The sequence below is a fragment of the Gamsiella multidivaricata genome, assembly GCF_025024155.1.
Source record: "Gamsiella multidivaricata strain RSA 2152 chromosome Unknown BC939scaffold_6, whole genome shotgun sequence".
NCBI lineage: Eukaryota > Fungi > Mortierellomycota > Mortierellomycetes > Mortierellales > Mortierellaceae > Gamsiella > Gamsiella multidivaricata.
Window position 1 is genome coordinate 684,013 of NW_026251714.1, and position 15,052 is coordinate 699,064.

The 15,052-nt window shown below is 47.4% G+C and overlaps 6 protein-coding genes, 1 non-coding gene and 1 pseudogene across 8 annotated transcripts; 3 read left to right on the plus strand and 5 right to left on the minus strand.

Annotated features, from left to right (window-relative positions):
- The first annotated feature begins 677 nt into the window (after positions 1 to 677).
- Positions 678 to 3,609, plus strand: BC939DRAFT_439022 (acyl-CoA dehydrogenase/oxidase C-terminal). Its single transcript, XM_051553914.1, has 7 exons — positions 678 to 1,039; positions 1,161 to 1,296; positions 1,407 to 1,542; positions 1,635 to 1,922; positions 2,066 to 2,166; positions 2,272 to 2,739; positions 2,829 to 3,609. The coding sequence occupies exons 1-7, from the start codon at positions 873 to 875 to the stop codon at positions 3,558 to 3,560; spliced, it is 2,028 nt and encodes a 675-aa protein (XP_051416558.1). The 5' UTR covers positions 678 to 872; the 3' UTR covers positions 3,561 to 3,609.
- Positions 3,610 to 5,138: 1,529 nt separating this feature from the next.
- Positions 5,139 to 5,211, minus strand: BC939DRAFT_t29 (annotated as a pseudogene). The gene has a single exon. The product of its transcript is annotated as a tRNA-OTHER (tRNA).
- A 122-nt stretch (positions 5,212 to 5,333) lies between these two features.
- BC939DRAFT_t28 lies at positions 5,334 to 5,414 on the plus strand. The gene has a single exon. It is a non-coding gene; the product is annotated as a tRNA-Ser (tRNA).
- A 2,983-nt stretch (positions 5,415 to 8,397) lies between these two features.
- Positions 8,398 to 9,532, plus strand: BC939DRAFT_261085 (uncharacterized protein). Its single transcript, XM_051551064.1, has 3 exons — positions 8,398 to 8,819; positions 8,908 to 9,392; positions 9,489 to 9,532. The coding sequence occupies exons 1-2, from the start codon at positions 8,581 to 8,583 to the stop codon at positions 9,329 to 9,331; spliced, it is 663 nt and encodes a 220-aa protein (XP_051416559.1). The 5' UTR covers positions 8,398 to 8,580; the 3' UTR covers positions 9,332 to 9,392; positions 9,489 to 9,532.
- Positions 9,533 to 10,440: 908 nt separating this feature from the next.
- On the minus strand, positions 10,441 to 11,221 carry BC939DRAFT_525554 (uncharacterized protein). The gene is made up of 4 exons (XM_051561322.1): positions 11,127 to 11,221; positions 10,978 to 11,031; positions 10,802 to 10,880; positions 10,441 to 10,708 (listed from the first exon to the last, which is right to left on the minus strand). Exons 1-4 carry the CDS (start codon positions 11,148 to 11,150, stop codon positions 10,650 to 10,652), a joined length of 216 nt encoding a protein of 71 aa, XP_051416560.1. The 5' UTR covers positions 11,151 to 11,221; the 3' UTR covers positions 10,441 to 10,649.
- Positions 11,222 to 11,344: 123 nt separating this feature from the next.
- On the minus strand, positions 11,345 to 13,161 carry BC939DRAFT_473571 (60S ribosomal protein L3; the record flags this gene model as incomplete). Its single annotated transcript, XM_051558359.1, has 2 exons — positions 11,345 to 12,505; positions 13,120 to 13,161. The coding sequence occupies 2 exons, from the start codon at positions 13,159 to 13,161 to the stop codon at positions 11,345 to 11,347; spliced, it is 1,203 nt and encodes a 400-aa protein (XP_051416561.1).
- An 813-nt stretch (positions 13,162 to 13,974) lies between these two features.
- Positions 13,975 to 14,539, minus strand: BC939DRAFT_439045 (uncharacterized protein). The gene is made up of 3 exons (XM_051553915.1): positions 14,390 to 14,539; positions 14,091 to 14,291; positions 13,975 to 13,997 (listed from the first exon to the last, which is right to left on the minus strand). The coding sequence occupies exons 1-2, from the start codon at positions 14,510 to 14,512 to the stop codon at positions 14,097 to 14,099; spliced, it is 318 nt and encodes a 105-aa protein (XP_051416562.1). The 5' UTR covers positions 14,513 to 14,539; the 3' UTR covers positions 13,975 to 13,997; positions 14,091 to 14,096.
- BC939DRAFT_261349 (uncharacterized protein) lies at positions 14,414 to 15,024 on the minus strand. The gene is made up of 3 exons (XM_051551065.1): positions 14,977 to 15,024; positions 14,702 to 14,886; positions 14,414 to 14,599 (listed from the first exon to the last, which is right to left on the minus strand). The coding sequence occupies exons 2-3, from the start codon at positions 14,881 to 14,883 to the stop codon at positions 14,554 to 14,556; spliced, it is 228 nt and encodes a 75-aa protein (XP_051416563.1). The 5' UTR covers positions 14,884 to 14,886; positions 14,977 to 15,024; the 3' UTR covers positions 14,414 to 14,553.
- Between the last annotated feature and the right edge of the window lie 28 nt (positions 15,025 to 15,052).

Sequence of the window (15,052 nt, forward strand, 5' to 3'; positions counted from 1 at the left end):
TAACCAACTTCATGTCCATAATGATAGAAGGATCTGCAGGCGATGTGATGCTCTGGGCCAATGTGCCACCCATAAGCTATGACCAGTCATTGTCCAGGCAGTTGCGTCTGGAGATCCCTGTTCTCAACATTCGCACGACCCCTTCTCGGTCCTCTTCTGGTGTCGACACACTGGTCTCCAGCGATGAACGACCGATGACAGCTTGCATCGAGATGGATGAGTGGCTCAACTCGCCTATGAACGAGGTCGTCTGCCGCTAGGGGCTTATTCGTTGTTGCAAATGTCGGGTAATCATGCCTATCTATTTAGTTATTCTACATTCTACACTCTACATTCTACATCATAAAATCTAAAACACAGCGCAGGCTATAGACTAAATTGTGGTTTGACGGTTGAACTTCTCTCTCCCAATCCAAGTTTTATTTCCCCACACCCTGCACCAGTGTGTACTGTACACTTTCAAGACCGGCTCGGTGGGCGCCTCTGTCAGTCGACGTGGGATATCTTGATGTACCACCTGTTATGAGGCTGTTTTATCATCCGGATACAAGAGTACAAACAGGCCGGTTCGTGGTTCGCTGTTGTGCACAAAAAAAATAAAAACAAAAACAAATATGCAGCAGCACAGGAATGTGTGGTATCCATAGTCCAATTGACCATCGATGCAGAGCCGAGCAGGAAGTCGCAAGCGAGCCGGGGTTGGGACGCAACCTTCTTTTGTCCTTTGCGTCCGATCTCTCTTCTTCTACTCCTCTTCTACTCTTCTTCTCCCTTAGCACCCTGACCCGACCCTTCTTCTTACCCCAACTGCTCGCACACATAACTCTCCTTCAAGCATCAAAAAAAACAAAATAAGATATATATCCTGACCAATGGCGCAAACGCAAACCACCAAGGATCTCGCTGCTGCCAGGGCAAAGACCAGCTTCCCTGTTGCTGACCTTACTCGATACATCCACGGCTCAGATGCACAGATTGCCAGACGAAGGAAGCTTGCTAATTTAGTAGCAAACGACCCCGTCTTTAGTAACGAGGCCAGGCAAGTGAATGTCCATAGCGTTTGTTTGTGCATACATCAGCCTATCAGCCTCCAAAAAGCCTGACAATCGAACCATCGCTCATCTCGTCCCATCGTCTCATCTTGCTCGAATCAACCATAGAGTGGGTCTGAGCCGAGTCCAGGACGTGAAACAGGGCTTGGCCATGAGTCTACGTCTGTACCAGCTCAAGGAAGAGCACAACCTCACCCAGGAAGAGTTTCTGATGTGCATGGACTTTGCGGATGAACTCTTGCCTGTAAGTTCACTTGTGAACTTGACCTATGTCTCCTTGTTCTCCGACATGTGCAATTAGCAACTATCCCCTGACATATAAGCCGCTCTTTTTGCTGTGTTTACAACATTTAGATCGGACTCCATGAAACAGCTTTCGTCCCTATCATCTATGCCCAGGGAACAGACGAGCAGGCCAAGTACTGGGGTCCCTTAGCAGAGAAGCATCAGATCATCGGTTGCTACGCGCAAACTGAGCTCGGTCATGGCAGTAAGTCGCCACCCTAGAAGGTGAACAATCTATCCAGTTCGTCAAGGATTTTACAAACTAACATCGATTACCACCCTACTTCTGGTGCCTAGGTAACTTGTCGCAGCTCGAGACAACAGCGACGCTCAACAAGGACGCGGACCAGTGGATCATCCACAGCACCTCGTTCACAGCTTCCAAGTGGTGGATTGGCGGTCTCGGAGCCATTGCGACCCATGCGCTCATCCAGGCACGTCTTATCATCGACGGAAAGGACTATGGGGCTCACGGATTCATCGTTCCACTCCGCTCGCTTAAGGACCACCGTCCCTTCCCTGGGGTCAAGGTCGGAGACATCGGACCCAAAGCATACGGCGGATTCTCCAAAATCGATAACGGCTGTAGGTTTTTTTTTGTGGCATGCATACTCCTGGTATTTTTTTTTTTTTTTTTTTTTTTTTTAAAAAAAAAAAAGTAGAAGTAGAAGTGGAAGAGAAGGAGGGATCCCCAGCCTAACTTTTCTGGCTTGCTTCGCTACGACTAGTTGTCCGCTTCGAACACTACGCAATTCCTCGGGAAAATATGCTGATGCGCTTTGCCAAAGTGACCCGAGACGGACAATATATCAAGCCGCCCCACAGCAAGGTACAGCATTACAGCACTGCGCTCTTCCAGCCGTTGAATCTAGATGGTCTATCTGTTTTGTTCTTTTATTGACACGCTGCAATGGTTGCTTGCAATACATTGTAGCTTGCGTATGGTTCGATGGTTTTGCTCCGCTCTCATATGGTTCGCGGGGCAGCTTTGACACTTGCCCGCGCTGTAACCATTGCGACTCGTTACACAACAGTGCGCCGCCAGTTCCATGTGCCTACTAGTCGCAAGGACGCTGCCAACCCAAACCTAGAGACCCAGGTCATCAACTACCCCATGGTCCAGGCCCGTCTGTTCCCTATGATTGCTCAGATCTACGCGATCCTGGCTGCTGGCAATAAGATGCGCAGCATGTATGAGAGTATGCTGTCGGAACTCATGGGCGGCGACATCTCCTCGCTCGCAGAAGTGCACGCCATCAGCTCGGGTCTCAAGAGTACCTGTACCACCATGGCAGCCACAGGTGTCGAGGACTGCAGAAAACTAATGGGCGGACACGGCTACTCGTACTTTAGCGGCATCTCCCATCTCTGGGCCACCTACGTTCCCTCCAACACCTATGAGGTATGTCCTAGTATGCAGGGCAATCCAGTGATTAGTAAGAAGCAAACATCTAATGCCTTTTTTTTTTTTTATATTTGTACGATAAATAGGGCGACAACTTCTTGTTGACTCAACAGTCGGCAAGGTATTTGTTAAAGCAGATCAAGGTCGCGACGACGGACCCCGAAAAGGTCACACCGTTTTCTAAGTATGTCATCAAGACAATCGATCAGGATGCATTCCAGGCCGAGCGCTGCACTGTCCAGGATGCGTCGGACTGGCTGAAGGCCGAAGTCCAGTTGGCCGCCTTTGAACACCGTGCTGGCCGCCTTGTTGCCGACCTCGGCTTGGCTGTCTTCCAGGAGAATGTTGTCTGGAGCGATCTCAACCTTGAATCCTGGAGACTGTGCCATGCCCATTCGCAATATGTCCTAGCCAGATCCGCGATCGAGGCCCTAACTTTGGCTAAGGAACAGGGTCGGTCACCCGAAACGATTCTTGTTCTGAAGCGTCTCTCAGACCTTTTCGCGCTGCACACAATCCAGACGTCCTTGGGAGACTATCTTGAGGACTATTACCTCTCACCAAAGCAGTGCCAGACCCTCCGCCAGCAGATCAAGAGTCTTCAGGAGGCCTTGGCAGATGATGTCGTCGGACTCGTTGACGCTTTTGACTTTTCGGATCACTATCTCGGCAGTGCTCTCGGCAGTGCGGATGGCGATGCCTATAAGCGGCTCTGGGATAGTGCGCAAAGGGAGGAAATTAACCAGACAGAAGTCGTCGATGGCTACAAAGAATACATCGTTCCCATCCTCAACCAGCATGGCCCCGCCAAGCTCTAGCGTGACATTAATTGATATCTCACAAAGATATAATAAAACTAGATTGTTTTACTGAAGCTGTTAGTATTTAGGGGTTCACAGATGCACTGGTCGAAGAATGAATGAGGTTTTCCATAAATCGATTGCGGAGGGTATAAAGCGAACAGGCAGGAAGAAACAGCCGTGGAGAGAGCTGAAGGAAAAAAAAAAAAAAAAAAAAAAAAAAAGACTGAGAGCAGGCACGTTTAGGTCCTTCGGTGCGTTTTCCTGATATACTTTCAGATCGGTGAGTTGGGGTGCTTTTTTTATTATTATTAACGGGAACCCTCATAGACATGGGACTTATTAACTATGACCTGAAGGAAACCTACAGGTGGGACAGAAAATAAGCAGCGTACTGCCTGCCCCGACTAGCGCCGCGACGGATCCTTGGTTTTAGAATCTACAACCGCATGAGTGGCGTGCCGATGGCTCCTGCTGCCTACGTGGCCTGTTGTGCGCGAAGGTTATCCTTTAGCCGTAGTCCTCGGACATTTTATATAAGCGGTATTCTCTCAGTCGCTCCATCACGTCTAAACGCTGCTGTCAAAAATAATACTGCAGTGCCCTCTCATCCGCGGTGTCGTTGATTTCTTGCCTCAGGGTAGATGCCATGCAGGTTTTTATTTATTATTAACATAAATCCACATGAGCACGAGACGCGTGGTCCGCAAAGGCCTTGAAGCCATAGATGTCTCTCGAGTCAATTGACTCTGCGAATCTATCAGACTAACTAGCAAAGATCTACTATCGCTGTCCTCACCACCAAAGCAGAACCGATCCACAGTCGCCAGAAGACATGCACTTAGAGAATTTTTTTTTTTTTTTTTTTTTTATTCAACATGGCCTCCGACAGAGAACAATCAGTGCTGGTTTCCTAGTGAATAGTCTCTGAGACTTGTGTCTATCTGGCCCTAAATCTTCTAGTGTGGCAGTCGCACCATCTCCAACAACTTCACTGTAACCTCCCTAAGCGTCCCGAGGTCTTTCTCCTGCGATCCGCTCGGCTAGCTGGCAGGCTCCTCACCTGCAAATCTGCCAAGACCATCTCTCCAATTGCAACCTGTACATCTGGGAGATGGTCTTGGTTTCTTGAGAGCACGGAATCCGTTCTACTGGCTTGCGAGCCGAATCCTCTACTATTGTAACATTTCCTCCACCTCCTCGTCCCGTCTTTCCTCCACCTGAGGTCACTGGATGTGAGCTCAGATTAGCCTATTATAAAGTGGGCCTACTCACTTTTGAACTTATACCTGTAACCCCGGCAGGGGTAGCTAAGACGCATGCTGCCAGTGCAGTGGAATAACTTGTACACCCCGGTGTATAGCTGGGAAGTTCTGAACCAGCGCCTCTCGAAGTCCGGAGGCTAGCGCAAGGGCGAAATTTATTCTGAGCATTTTGTCAAGCGTTAAGGAAGGGGAAAGGAAACCCACAACGATTACATGGGGTAGTGCCACTCAATGTGGGGGTCGCCGGGGAAAGGAAACCCACATAACTGAAGTGGGGTAGTACGCCCGACTCATGCTCCAAATAAATTTCTATGCGTAGCACATATTACTGTGCTTTAACCAGGGCTCGAACCTGGTCCCTTCGCGTTACAAGGGAGGTGCCCTGACCAGTATGCTAACTGAGCCATCGGGCCTGCCCTGACCAGTCATGCACTTAGAGAAAATAAATGCACTTAAAGAGAGACATGCATTTAAAGAACGTATACAAAATAAGATATATAGGAGATTTGAGATGATAATAATTATGGTCAACATGGCCGAGCGGTTAAGGCGTGAGACTCGAAATCTCATGGGATCTCCCGCGCAGGTTCAAATCCTGCTGTTGACGCAATACCTTTTTGTCACGTCAAGCATGGAAGTCGATCTCCGCAGGAAATCCATGTAACGCCTTTGGGACAATCTATTTGGCAACCCCTATACTAACTCCATGTAAGGCCAACATTTTTTAAATGTCGATTATGCCAGTAGTCCTTATGGTACCTGGCCCCGGCTCTTTAAGCTAGATCGTCATCGCTGAGTCCGTCATCGATAAAATCCTTTTTTCCATCATGAAGAAGGCTTCTCCCAAGGTCGCAAAAGGTTGCATGGGGTGCCAGGTGGAGGAAGGAATAGTTCTCAACCTCTCGCCGCGTTGTTTCGACTTGGAATTCGCAAAAGATACGAGTCTTGTTTTACATGGGATTTGTGCAGGGGTTGCCAAATAAGAGTTACAACCCGGGTTGTCAAATAGATTATTCCAACGCGTTTAGCCTAAAAATCGGGTCTATGGCCTAAATAATACCTTTCTTGCTGTTTTCAATGAACAACATGCGATGTGGTCCTCAGGAAAACTAATAACAGTTATATCAGAGTTAGAGGCTTTCGAGCGCCAGCGCTCCAAAGCCTTGCCTAACGGTACTATGCGTGTCGCTGAAGTACCTCTGTAGGCCGAGATATGATTTTTTCAGTGCTACCTCGGTAAAACATACTAGAAAACGCAGCCGTTTCCGCTGAACGAGCATCAAAGTTAGAGACTACAAGGTTCTCACCGAGGGCTACCTGATAGTACTTTGTGCTGAAGCCCATGCAGAGGTGCCTTCTATGCCGTCATTTGGGCGAGAGACGAGCTACTTCCTATTATTCCATCCACCTCCGCTCTTCATGGCGAACAATGCACTTTACTCCGCACTCTTATTGATGGCCGGAAGGTGAGAATCCGGCCAAGTGGCAACCGAGGAAAACGCATTTAACACAATTGTTCCTGCTGTTATAAAAGTTGCACATTCTTTCACTGATTATACTCTTCTTCCTCCAAATCGTACAGCCATGATTATTAATCGCGTATTCATCCAGACCTTGGTGAATATGCCTCTCAGAAGGTGCGTTAGCCTGGCTTCTGGTGTAAAATCCATTTTATTCACCCCTTTGCTTCTAATGTGTCTGTGAGGGTGGGATGTGCAGCGTCTTTTTGCTGCGCATCCATACGGGTTGTCTCCTTTCAGCCACTGCCCAGCGCTCTCCGCCTCTGGGTACGCCCATTGGCGATAACCTGATGCCTCACAGATTGCATGTGGAGAGGGAAGCCCCTTTGTATTATGCACGTTTTTGGTGCTGATGAAACGACGCCATGGTGGGCTAACTTACTTTTGTTTTGTGATACGAGTGTTAGAAATGTGAAGCCCGAGCGGATCTCAGGACAACAGACCCGATGGCTCTTCATGGCGTCCTACGCTTGCACGCAGCCCCACCTATCCCGAATAAACCTCTCATACTGTTTACTCTTAGATACCAGTGCAAGGATTCGTATGTGTCTCCTAGGGTGATCTCATACCCATGAACTTTTTTTGAAGATCAAACCTATCACCGTATATCAACTGCCGCATGGGGGCGTCCTGTGTTAGAATTGAGCAGTCCTCGTCGTTGTCACCTCTCCTTTACCTTCGTCTACGCTCTCTCCGCGTCGCCTACCCTTTCCTTGGTACCTTACGGAAACCTCTACATGTCGTCGCTTCATTTTCTACCCAGGCAGTCTATCGTCCTTCATTCACAGCACCATATCCTTTCCATCTAGAGTAACGACCTCGTCATACTCGCTTACATTACTTCCTTTTTGTTCATCCTCGAGTCATCGTCGCTCCCTTCTGTTCCTCAGTTCTCTCCTCTAGTTTTTTTAAAAAAAACCCAGCCCGTTTTCCATCTATCTCTTGGTATCCTTGCTCAACTATCTCTCTCTGTTATTATTCCTTTATGCCTTTCCCGCTGCCTCCCTGTATCTCTGGTCTTGCTCCTTCTTCGTTGGGCCTTTATCTATGTTTTTCTGCTCTTTCTGGCTTATGCCATTGTTCTTCTTGCTGAGCCCTTGTTCATCGTTCACTTGGCTCAATCACTCACCGCCCCTTAAACCTCGATTTCCAACTCACAAATTTGGCCTTCTTCCTCGGGCGCGTGACTTCTTGCTCCTTTTCAATCAAATGAAATCATTTGAACGGTTCGCGAACGAGAACAAGCAAGCATAAAGAAGGTAGCCTCGACAGGCTATATTCCCGTTATGCTTCATATGTGGGGCGAAAGCGGCTCGCGGGAGATCCTATCGCTGTGGGGTGTAAACTGGACACCAAGGAGCTCAGAGCACAGTACGACAAAATGCTTATTGCTGATGCTGTCGGCCACACAAATGAATCAATCAGCAAGCTTGTGCACAAGGGCCTTGATAGCTTTACACAAGGTAGCTATTATTATTATTATATAGTTGCGCTTATGTTGTTTCTGGTGGAGATGACCATTAACCAATTGTTGCTGGTTTGGCGCCAAAGGAGCATTGAAGGCGATGGACGAGAATGATGACTCTGATGCGCAAGATGTCGATTTCGAGGAGCGAGGCAGACTTTGCGAAAGCGGAATCGAGCAAGGCCGACATGCCACCGACGAGCCCAGCTAAACGAAGACGCGGCTCCTTCCAGATGCAAGAAACCCAAGAGCCATGGCGCTCACTTACAACTGCCTTAATAGAGTTGGTGCGGTTTGTGATATGCTTATTATCTGGGTGAAATACACCAAACTGATAATTGTTAGGTCGACTAAGAGCTTCTTGCTCCTTGCAATGATATATGAAGGTGAATGGAGTCAAGACCCCGGTCATACCGCCAGTCCCGAAAAGTATGCCATCTGACTACAAAGCTCTGTTCAGACACGCCCAAGTCTGCTTGTGAGGCTATACAACAGATAGCACAAAGGACCCGATTCGTATCAAGGACGCGATGTATGCGATATATCTTTGCTAATGTTTGTTGTGCTCTGTCTCCTTATTCGAATACTCTGTGGTTCGTTCTCTAACATATTTGTTTCTTTAGGGTCTCCATGTCATGTGTACTCAATCTGTTTGGCTCAGGCGTGGACAACTACTTTGACAAAGATGATTTCGAGACCGCCTAGCCTACTTGCGCAAGGAATTTGAACAGGATAATCAAATTGTTGAAATCCTTAAGCCCTTGAGACAGGAGCTGCAAATAAAAGGAATGGAGCATCTGCAAAATTATGTCCTTGTACAGAGAGGTGAGGTAGCGCAGCAAGCACTTGAGGGCACGTTAGATCCTACTGACCGCCTTCGTGGCCAGGTGTTGAAGATTGTAGAACACCTCTGCACATTCATCTTGGATCCCCCATACGGAGTGGCACAAGCATCAGAAGCAGACTGTCTGCATCAATGGATCACCGTCTTTGCCATACTGAAATCCAAGAATATTACACTTCACACGTACGTCTCCAGGTCTCTATTTCTTTATTTTTCTTTATTTTTTTTTCTGTGTCTATTACTGACCATTGTTTTTCTTTCTTTCCTAAAGTGGAGAGCAAATCCTCAGTTCATCCAAAGTTGTCAACAAAGGACTTCAACTTGAGTTCGGAGACATGGCGGAGAGTGGCAGAAGATGTGACATGCTTTTCAGGTCTGGAGCAGTAGAGTTGGCGAACATTGAGATCAAGACGGTGGCCCAAAGTGGATCGGTCCCCGTTTGCCAGAACCGAAAAAATGTCCGACTGAATCGTTGTGTACGGGTCGCTCTTCAGGAGCTCGGCATGGAGAACGCAACAGTGATTGCTGGTGATATTGTGGGTCAGTTTTTCCTCATTTTGGCTGTTGTTACTGTTAATACACAATACCTCTTTTTCTCTTTTAGGATTCCTTGGCTATTTCTACACTATACAGAAACATGGCGACATTTTCGTGTGCGGGCCAATTACGTCCGAGGTTGTTTTCCTGCCGACTAACGCTGTCGAATTGGAAGATTTCCTGGGTGGGAAATCCCTTTCCGTGATGGTCAATTTCTTGGTAAGCAACTGCACGTTCCTGTGCTCGATGTGTGATTTATATTATGTTTTGCATACTTATCGTGATTCTATCTCTCCATCTCGTCCGTTTTCCCAGCGATCATTGGACGACCTCACCGCAACGGCAACCAACCTTCACTTAAAGCGCGAGCTTTATCTGGCACGGAGCAACATGATGCAGAATATTAGACATAGATCCAGCACACCCCCTCCAAAACCGAAGCAACTGGATCATACAGTTCTTCTTACACCCACGAAGAAAAAGAGATGTCTAAACCAACTCTCGCTGCTCTCTTAGGGCCCATTATTGTACATAGCGGAAAATAATACCTTATTTGCTTCAATAAATCCGTCACGGATTCCTTGCAGGGGTTGCCAAATAGACTCTTCTTATCTTTTTTCTTCTAGAAGATTTTCTTGTCAAAGATAAAGGCAATCGTGGAGCGTAAGAAACATACATCCTCATGTAGCGGGCTTTGTGCGAGCTCAATGACTTTCATGCTCAATGTGGCAAATGTATTTCCGGATGGGTTGCCAAATAGATTTCCCCTTTTTTACGCGACCACCAGCTTCGATGTCTTTCACAACTTGAGTAGCACCACCACATGCGACCAACTCTCTATCTAACAGTTCTGGACTCGAAAGAGTGGCTGTGGATGTTTAAGAGTACCGTTACTAGCCGAGTAAAGCCTCCTTAGCACCACTCCTAGGTTTGAACCTACTACACTATTGCAAAACAAGGCAACAGACAGAACGGATGGTTGAAGCTACGTTATCAGATATGCAACAGGTTACATCTATGCATATTGCAATTGTTGCTTCATTTGTAAGGTTTGTTTGACAGTCGGTAGAATTGACAGTGCATCATGCATTTCTAGAATAAAATGGATGATGCAGACCGCTGCGGAACAAACCCTTTGCTATCCTAATTTGTGTCGAAAGGAGCAGTATTGCATGCTGTCCTCTATCGTTTGCGATTCCCAAGATGATCAGAGCCCTAAAAGAGAAAAGAGAAAAATGAAGGCATTGCTGGCGGTGTATTTCAGAAAGCACACTTTGACTCACTGCTATTATTTTTTATTTGCCCTACAAAATGATCTTGGAGCACCCTAGGTAACGCATTATGCATTTTACGAATGGACGAATTTGGCGGGGGGAATCCTGAATACGCACAGTTGTTGCCACAGCCGTTCTTGTGCCATTCCTGCTGCAGATGGACTGGATCGATCTGAACTGAAGGCAGCTCTGCTACACTAGCTCAAATATTTGCCCGATCCGGAATAACAGCCAAATCGGCCTTGGCTTCAGCAAATTCCTCTATTGCGGGGAATTGCAGCAGAGTTAGACGGCTGTTGCTTGGTATGTTGGTATGTTATCAACGACCCATTGTCAAAGTGCTATATCCCTTACTCTTTTTCGCCGAAGTAAGCAGGGTCTTATTTTCGAGAAAGAGTAGTTTTGAAGAGGGCACTCGTTTGGCATAGACAGTCTAGGCAAAGCAATTCCGGAATATATGGCCGTAGGATTAATACCATTTAATTTCTTGCTTCCAATTGTATAATTGCCAACAGCGACACTGCACCTACCGCCTTTGGCCTCAGTGTTGACAATTCCTCGGTAAGGATGTCGAGTTCATGAATCTACTTGTCGTCAACAGAGGACGAACAAAAAGTAAGCACCGAATCAAATAGAGAAAATAGAATATTCATGCTGTGCAGGACTTTTAGGTGGGTACCTTGTTCTGGATCTCCTCGGCCATGGTGCTGATCGCTAATGCAAATGTGCTGCTGCTTCTCTTCGTTTCGTTTGATCAAATAGAAAATGTGATTGGGCAAAGTCGATGCGGACGCCACCAAAAATTAAAATTAAAAAAAATACTAGCATTGATGGTTGTCTTTTTTTTGTGAATGTTTTATTTTACAAGTGCTATCATGACGCGGGGGATAAAGACAATCAGAGGTCCTTCTTAAGAGTGCCCTGGAACTGCTGGCGCTCCTCGCGGGTTTGGAAGCGACCGTGGCCAAATTTGGAGGAGGTGTCGATGAACTTGAGCTGGACATTCTCCAAGGCAGAGCGCCTGGTATGGACCAATAAGGATTTGCGGAGGGTGACAACACGTTTCTTGGTGCCAGCGCAGCATCCCTTGATCATGACATAGTCCTCGTTGACGATACCGTAGTGGGGGAAGCCACCGAGGGGAGTGATGGCCTTCTCGGTCAAGTCGTACTCAGTCTTGGCGTTCGATTTGTCCTCACCCTTGCCGATGCGGTAGATCTTCTTGTTGACCTCAGTACGGTGGTGGTAGCCGTTCTGACCAGCACGGGGAACTGAGTACATGACGCGGGAAGGATGCCAGGCTCCGATACAGGCAACCTTGCGAAGACCCTTGTGGGTCTTGCGAGGAAGCTTCTTGGTGCCCCAACGGTGAGTGACACCCTCAAAACCGTGACCCTTGGTGACAGCAATAACATCGATCATTTCATCCTGCTCCAAAACCGAATTGATATCGACCGTCTTCTCAAAGTGCTCATATGCAAAATTGACCTTGTCCGCGACCGATCCGCCGTTCAATTGAATCTCCATGACATGTGCCTTCTTCTGACCAATCTTGACCTTACGGACCTGGGTGTGGACAATAACACGAACGACAGAGCAGTACTTCTTGATGCGCTCGAGTTCGCGAAGGATGGACTTGGCACCGTTGGCGTGCTGCTTGGCGTACTTGGTGAAGGCCTTCTTCTTGGAGCGGTACCAGTTCTTGTAGAAGCGACGCTTGAGTTCCTCAGACAAGTGCTCAGCCCAGATAGTGGTCAAAGAGCGAAGACCGCGAGGAGTCTCGACGTAGCCAACGACACCGACGACGACCATGGGAGGGGTCTCGATGATGGTGACGGCCTCGACGATCTCCTTCTTGTGCATCTTGGAGCCAGGGCGGTCCAAGTCGCGGACGACATGGGTCATACCCGCCTTGTAGCCCATGAAGGCAGTCAAGTGGACGGGCTTGGAGACATCATCCTTGGGGAAGGACTTGGCCTTTCCACGATGGCGGGCAGCACGCTTGCGGGGCAAGAACCCAAGGGAACCGTGGCGTGGTCTCTCAAACTTGCGGTGAGACTAGTGAAAGGGAGATATTTCGTTAAAACCAGCTTGGAAGACTATAGAGCAAAGTAAATACAAAGTTGGTGGCGCTGGAAGTGATGCATCGTTTAATCTCAGCCCTTCAAAGTACAAGGAGTGAGTGTGGCGAAAAGTGTCGTTGTCGCTGAAAAGGAGGTATCAAGGAGTCGGGATAATGGTTGATTGTTGCGGTCGCATCAAGTCAGGTCGGTGCGCTTTGGCCATTCATAATAAAAAATATCGATTGGAAGCAATTGAAGTGGTCGTTGGAGGCCATGGCGTGGAGTAGGATGTCGTTGAGCGGTCCAAGGATGGATGGATGGATAGATGGATGGACGGGATGGATGGGATGGATGGACGGGGTGGATGGATAAATAGATAGATAACTGGATACGAGGCTACAGTTATGCCATACCATTCTTGTCTTGAGCGGGTTGAAGAAAGAGGAGGCCGATTCGAGAGCGCAGGGCCGGTGGGTTCAAATGCCATTCATACTATCACGTGTGGAGTCAAAAGACAGGGGCAAAGGCATCTCGTCACCAAAAAACGATTCGACTGAAAATAACGTTGGAAATAACATCACGGTTGAGCCTTCTGTATTTGACTCGTACCAGAGGACTATTTTTGATACCGCCGTCCTGCTTGTGAGGCATTCAGGCCTTGAATCTCGAATAAAGTGTTTTTTGTGGTCGCCACAACAGATTTGAGGTACTCGAGTGTACATTTCCTTTTCTTTCTTGCCTCCACTGCGGCGCCCATTTGCTTCATCAACCCCATTAATAAACCCTCATTATCCTCAAACTCTTGTCTGGTCGCCACTTCTCTGGCAACTCTTTCGAATTCCTGCTCTGCTGCCCTTTTCCGGTCGAGTTGCAAACGGAGTAATGGCGCTAATCCTGCCTCCAAATCTGGTCCGAAAAAATCCATATTCTGGACATGTTGCTCCTGAGCAACGGCAGGTTCAATGGCAGATTCAATCGCAGGCTCACCGGAATAGGATACCCTCACACTTTTATAGAGCCTCTGAACCAGGTACATGTACTTGCAAGGGAACAGGTGAAGACAATAATCGGCACAACTGCATGACAATGTATGAAACGTCAGCTCTAACAAAGGATTTGACGACAAACTGGAAAAAAGGATGGTAAAAAAGTAAGCATAGGCATGAAACCACAACCACCACGATATTTTTGACAAATTAAGCCAAGCCAGAACCTACTTTGTGCTGGATCAGTGCCTCAACCATAAGCAGGGCAACATTAAAATCCAGTCTCATTGCCTCTTTTTTCCTCCTAGCGTCGTATGTTGACAATGGCGGGTCAGCAAATCCCTCTGTAATCTGGTAAAGTCTCTTCTGGAAGTCAACGTCCACTGCTCCCTGCAACAGAAACACAAGATCATCCGGGCGCAGATTACGCAGACTTCCTAGATGGTGCCTCTTCAACGTCTTGTGCCAGCTTTCTACAAGGTTGTTGGTATTGATATGCTGGTAATTCTATATTGCAAAACAATAAGGATAGTGGTTAACAGTTATGTGCAAAGTTGGACGGGAGTCAGCCTTGCCTAACAACATTCAATTTAGCCTTTCTCACAGTACCTTTCTAAGGTACAATGCCCATTTCTCCACTCGTTCTGGGACCATCCACGTTTTCAGGTAGTTGATCATCTTCTTGCGTTTCAGGAACGCCTTTGTGAAATCATCCCACTTCTGCACTCGCTCTGCATCAGTTCTGGCATTCCGTATCTCTTTCAAAGGTAGTCGCATAGCATTACAGACGTCAACCTATGAGAATAGAAACAGAACAATGACAGTGTGTTAGGAGTATGCTGCCACTCAACCCTTTTCTTTTCCTTATTGAATCGTTGCAAAACTGCACTTGTTCCATGATATTCTTTTGTCTTTCGCTCCCATGCCTGTGCAACATGAAACGAGCAGTAATAGATATGCAGTGTCTTGAATGATTGTCGTAACGCCTCTGTTTCTGTCTGGAAGCAGTCTACCATGAATTTGGACGCGTTCAAGCCAGAGTGGTCCTTGACCCATTTCAGCCAGGTCCTAAGAGTATTACTAAGGAAAAAGTGTTAAGGGCACTGACAGTCAAGGAGCAACGAGAGTAATGTAATAGAGAGAGATGAATCTTTTGGTGAGTAGGGAAGCAGGGCGCAGAAACAAGAGACGACAGGACAACTAACATTGATTCAGAGTTGCAAACCATGAAGGCAATTGGTATGCCAATATTCGCTGCTCGATCTCGGACAAGGACAGTGAAAAGGTATGCAGATGGGAACACTTTCTCGTTATCTGGATCAGGCAGCAATGATCTGACGGCCTTGTGCGTCGAATCCATGCAGACGATGCCATGGTGACTTGACATAACCTTGAGGTGGTACATGAAGATAATAGAGCTTGGTCCTTAGTAGAAAGGCGCGGAGAATTTCAACAAAGCATAAACTTAACAAGAACTCACTTCCAACTGGAACTCGGTGGACCAAGCAAAAAAGTAATTGTTTGTAATCCCGCACACGTATCAACAAAATGGCCTT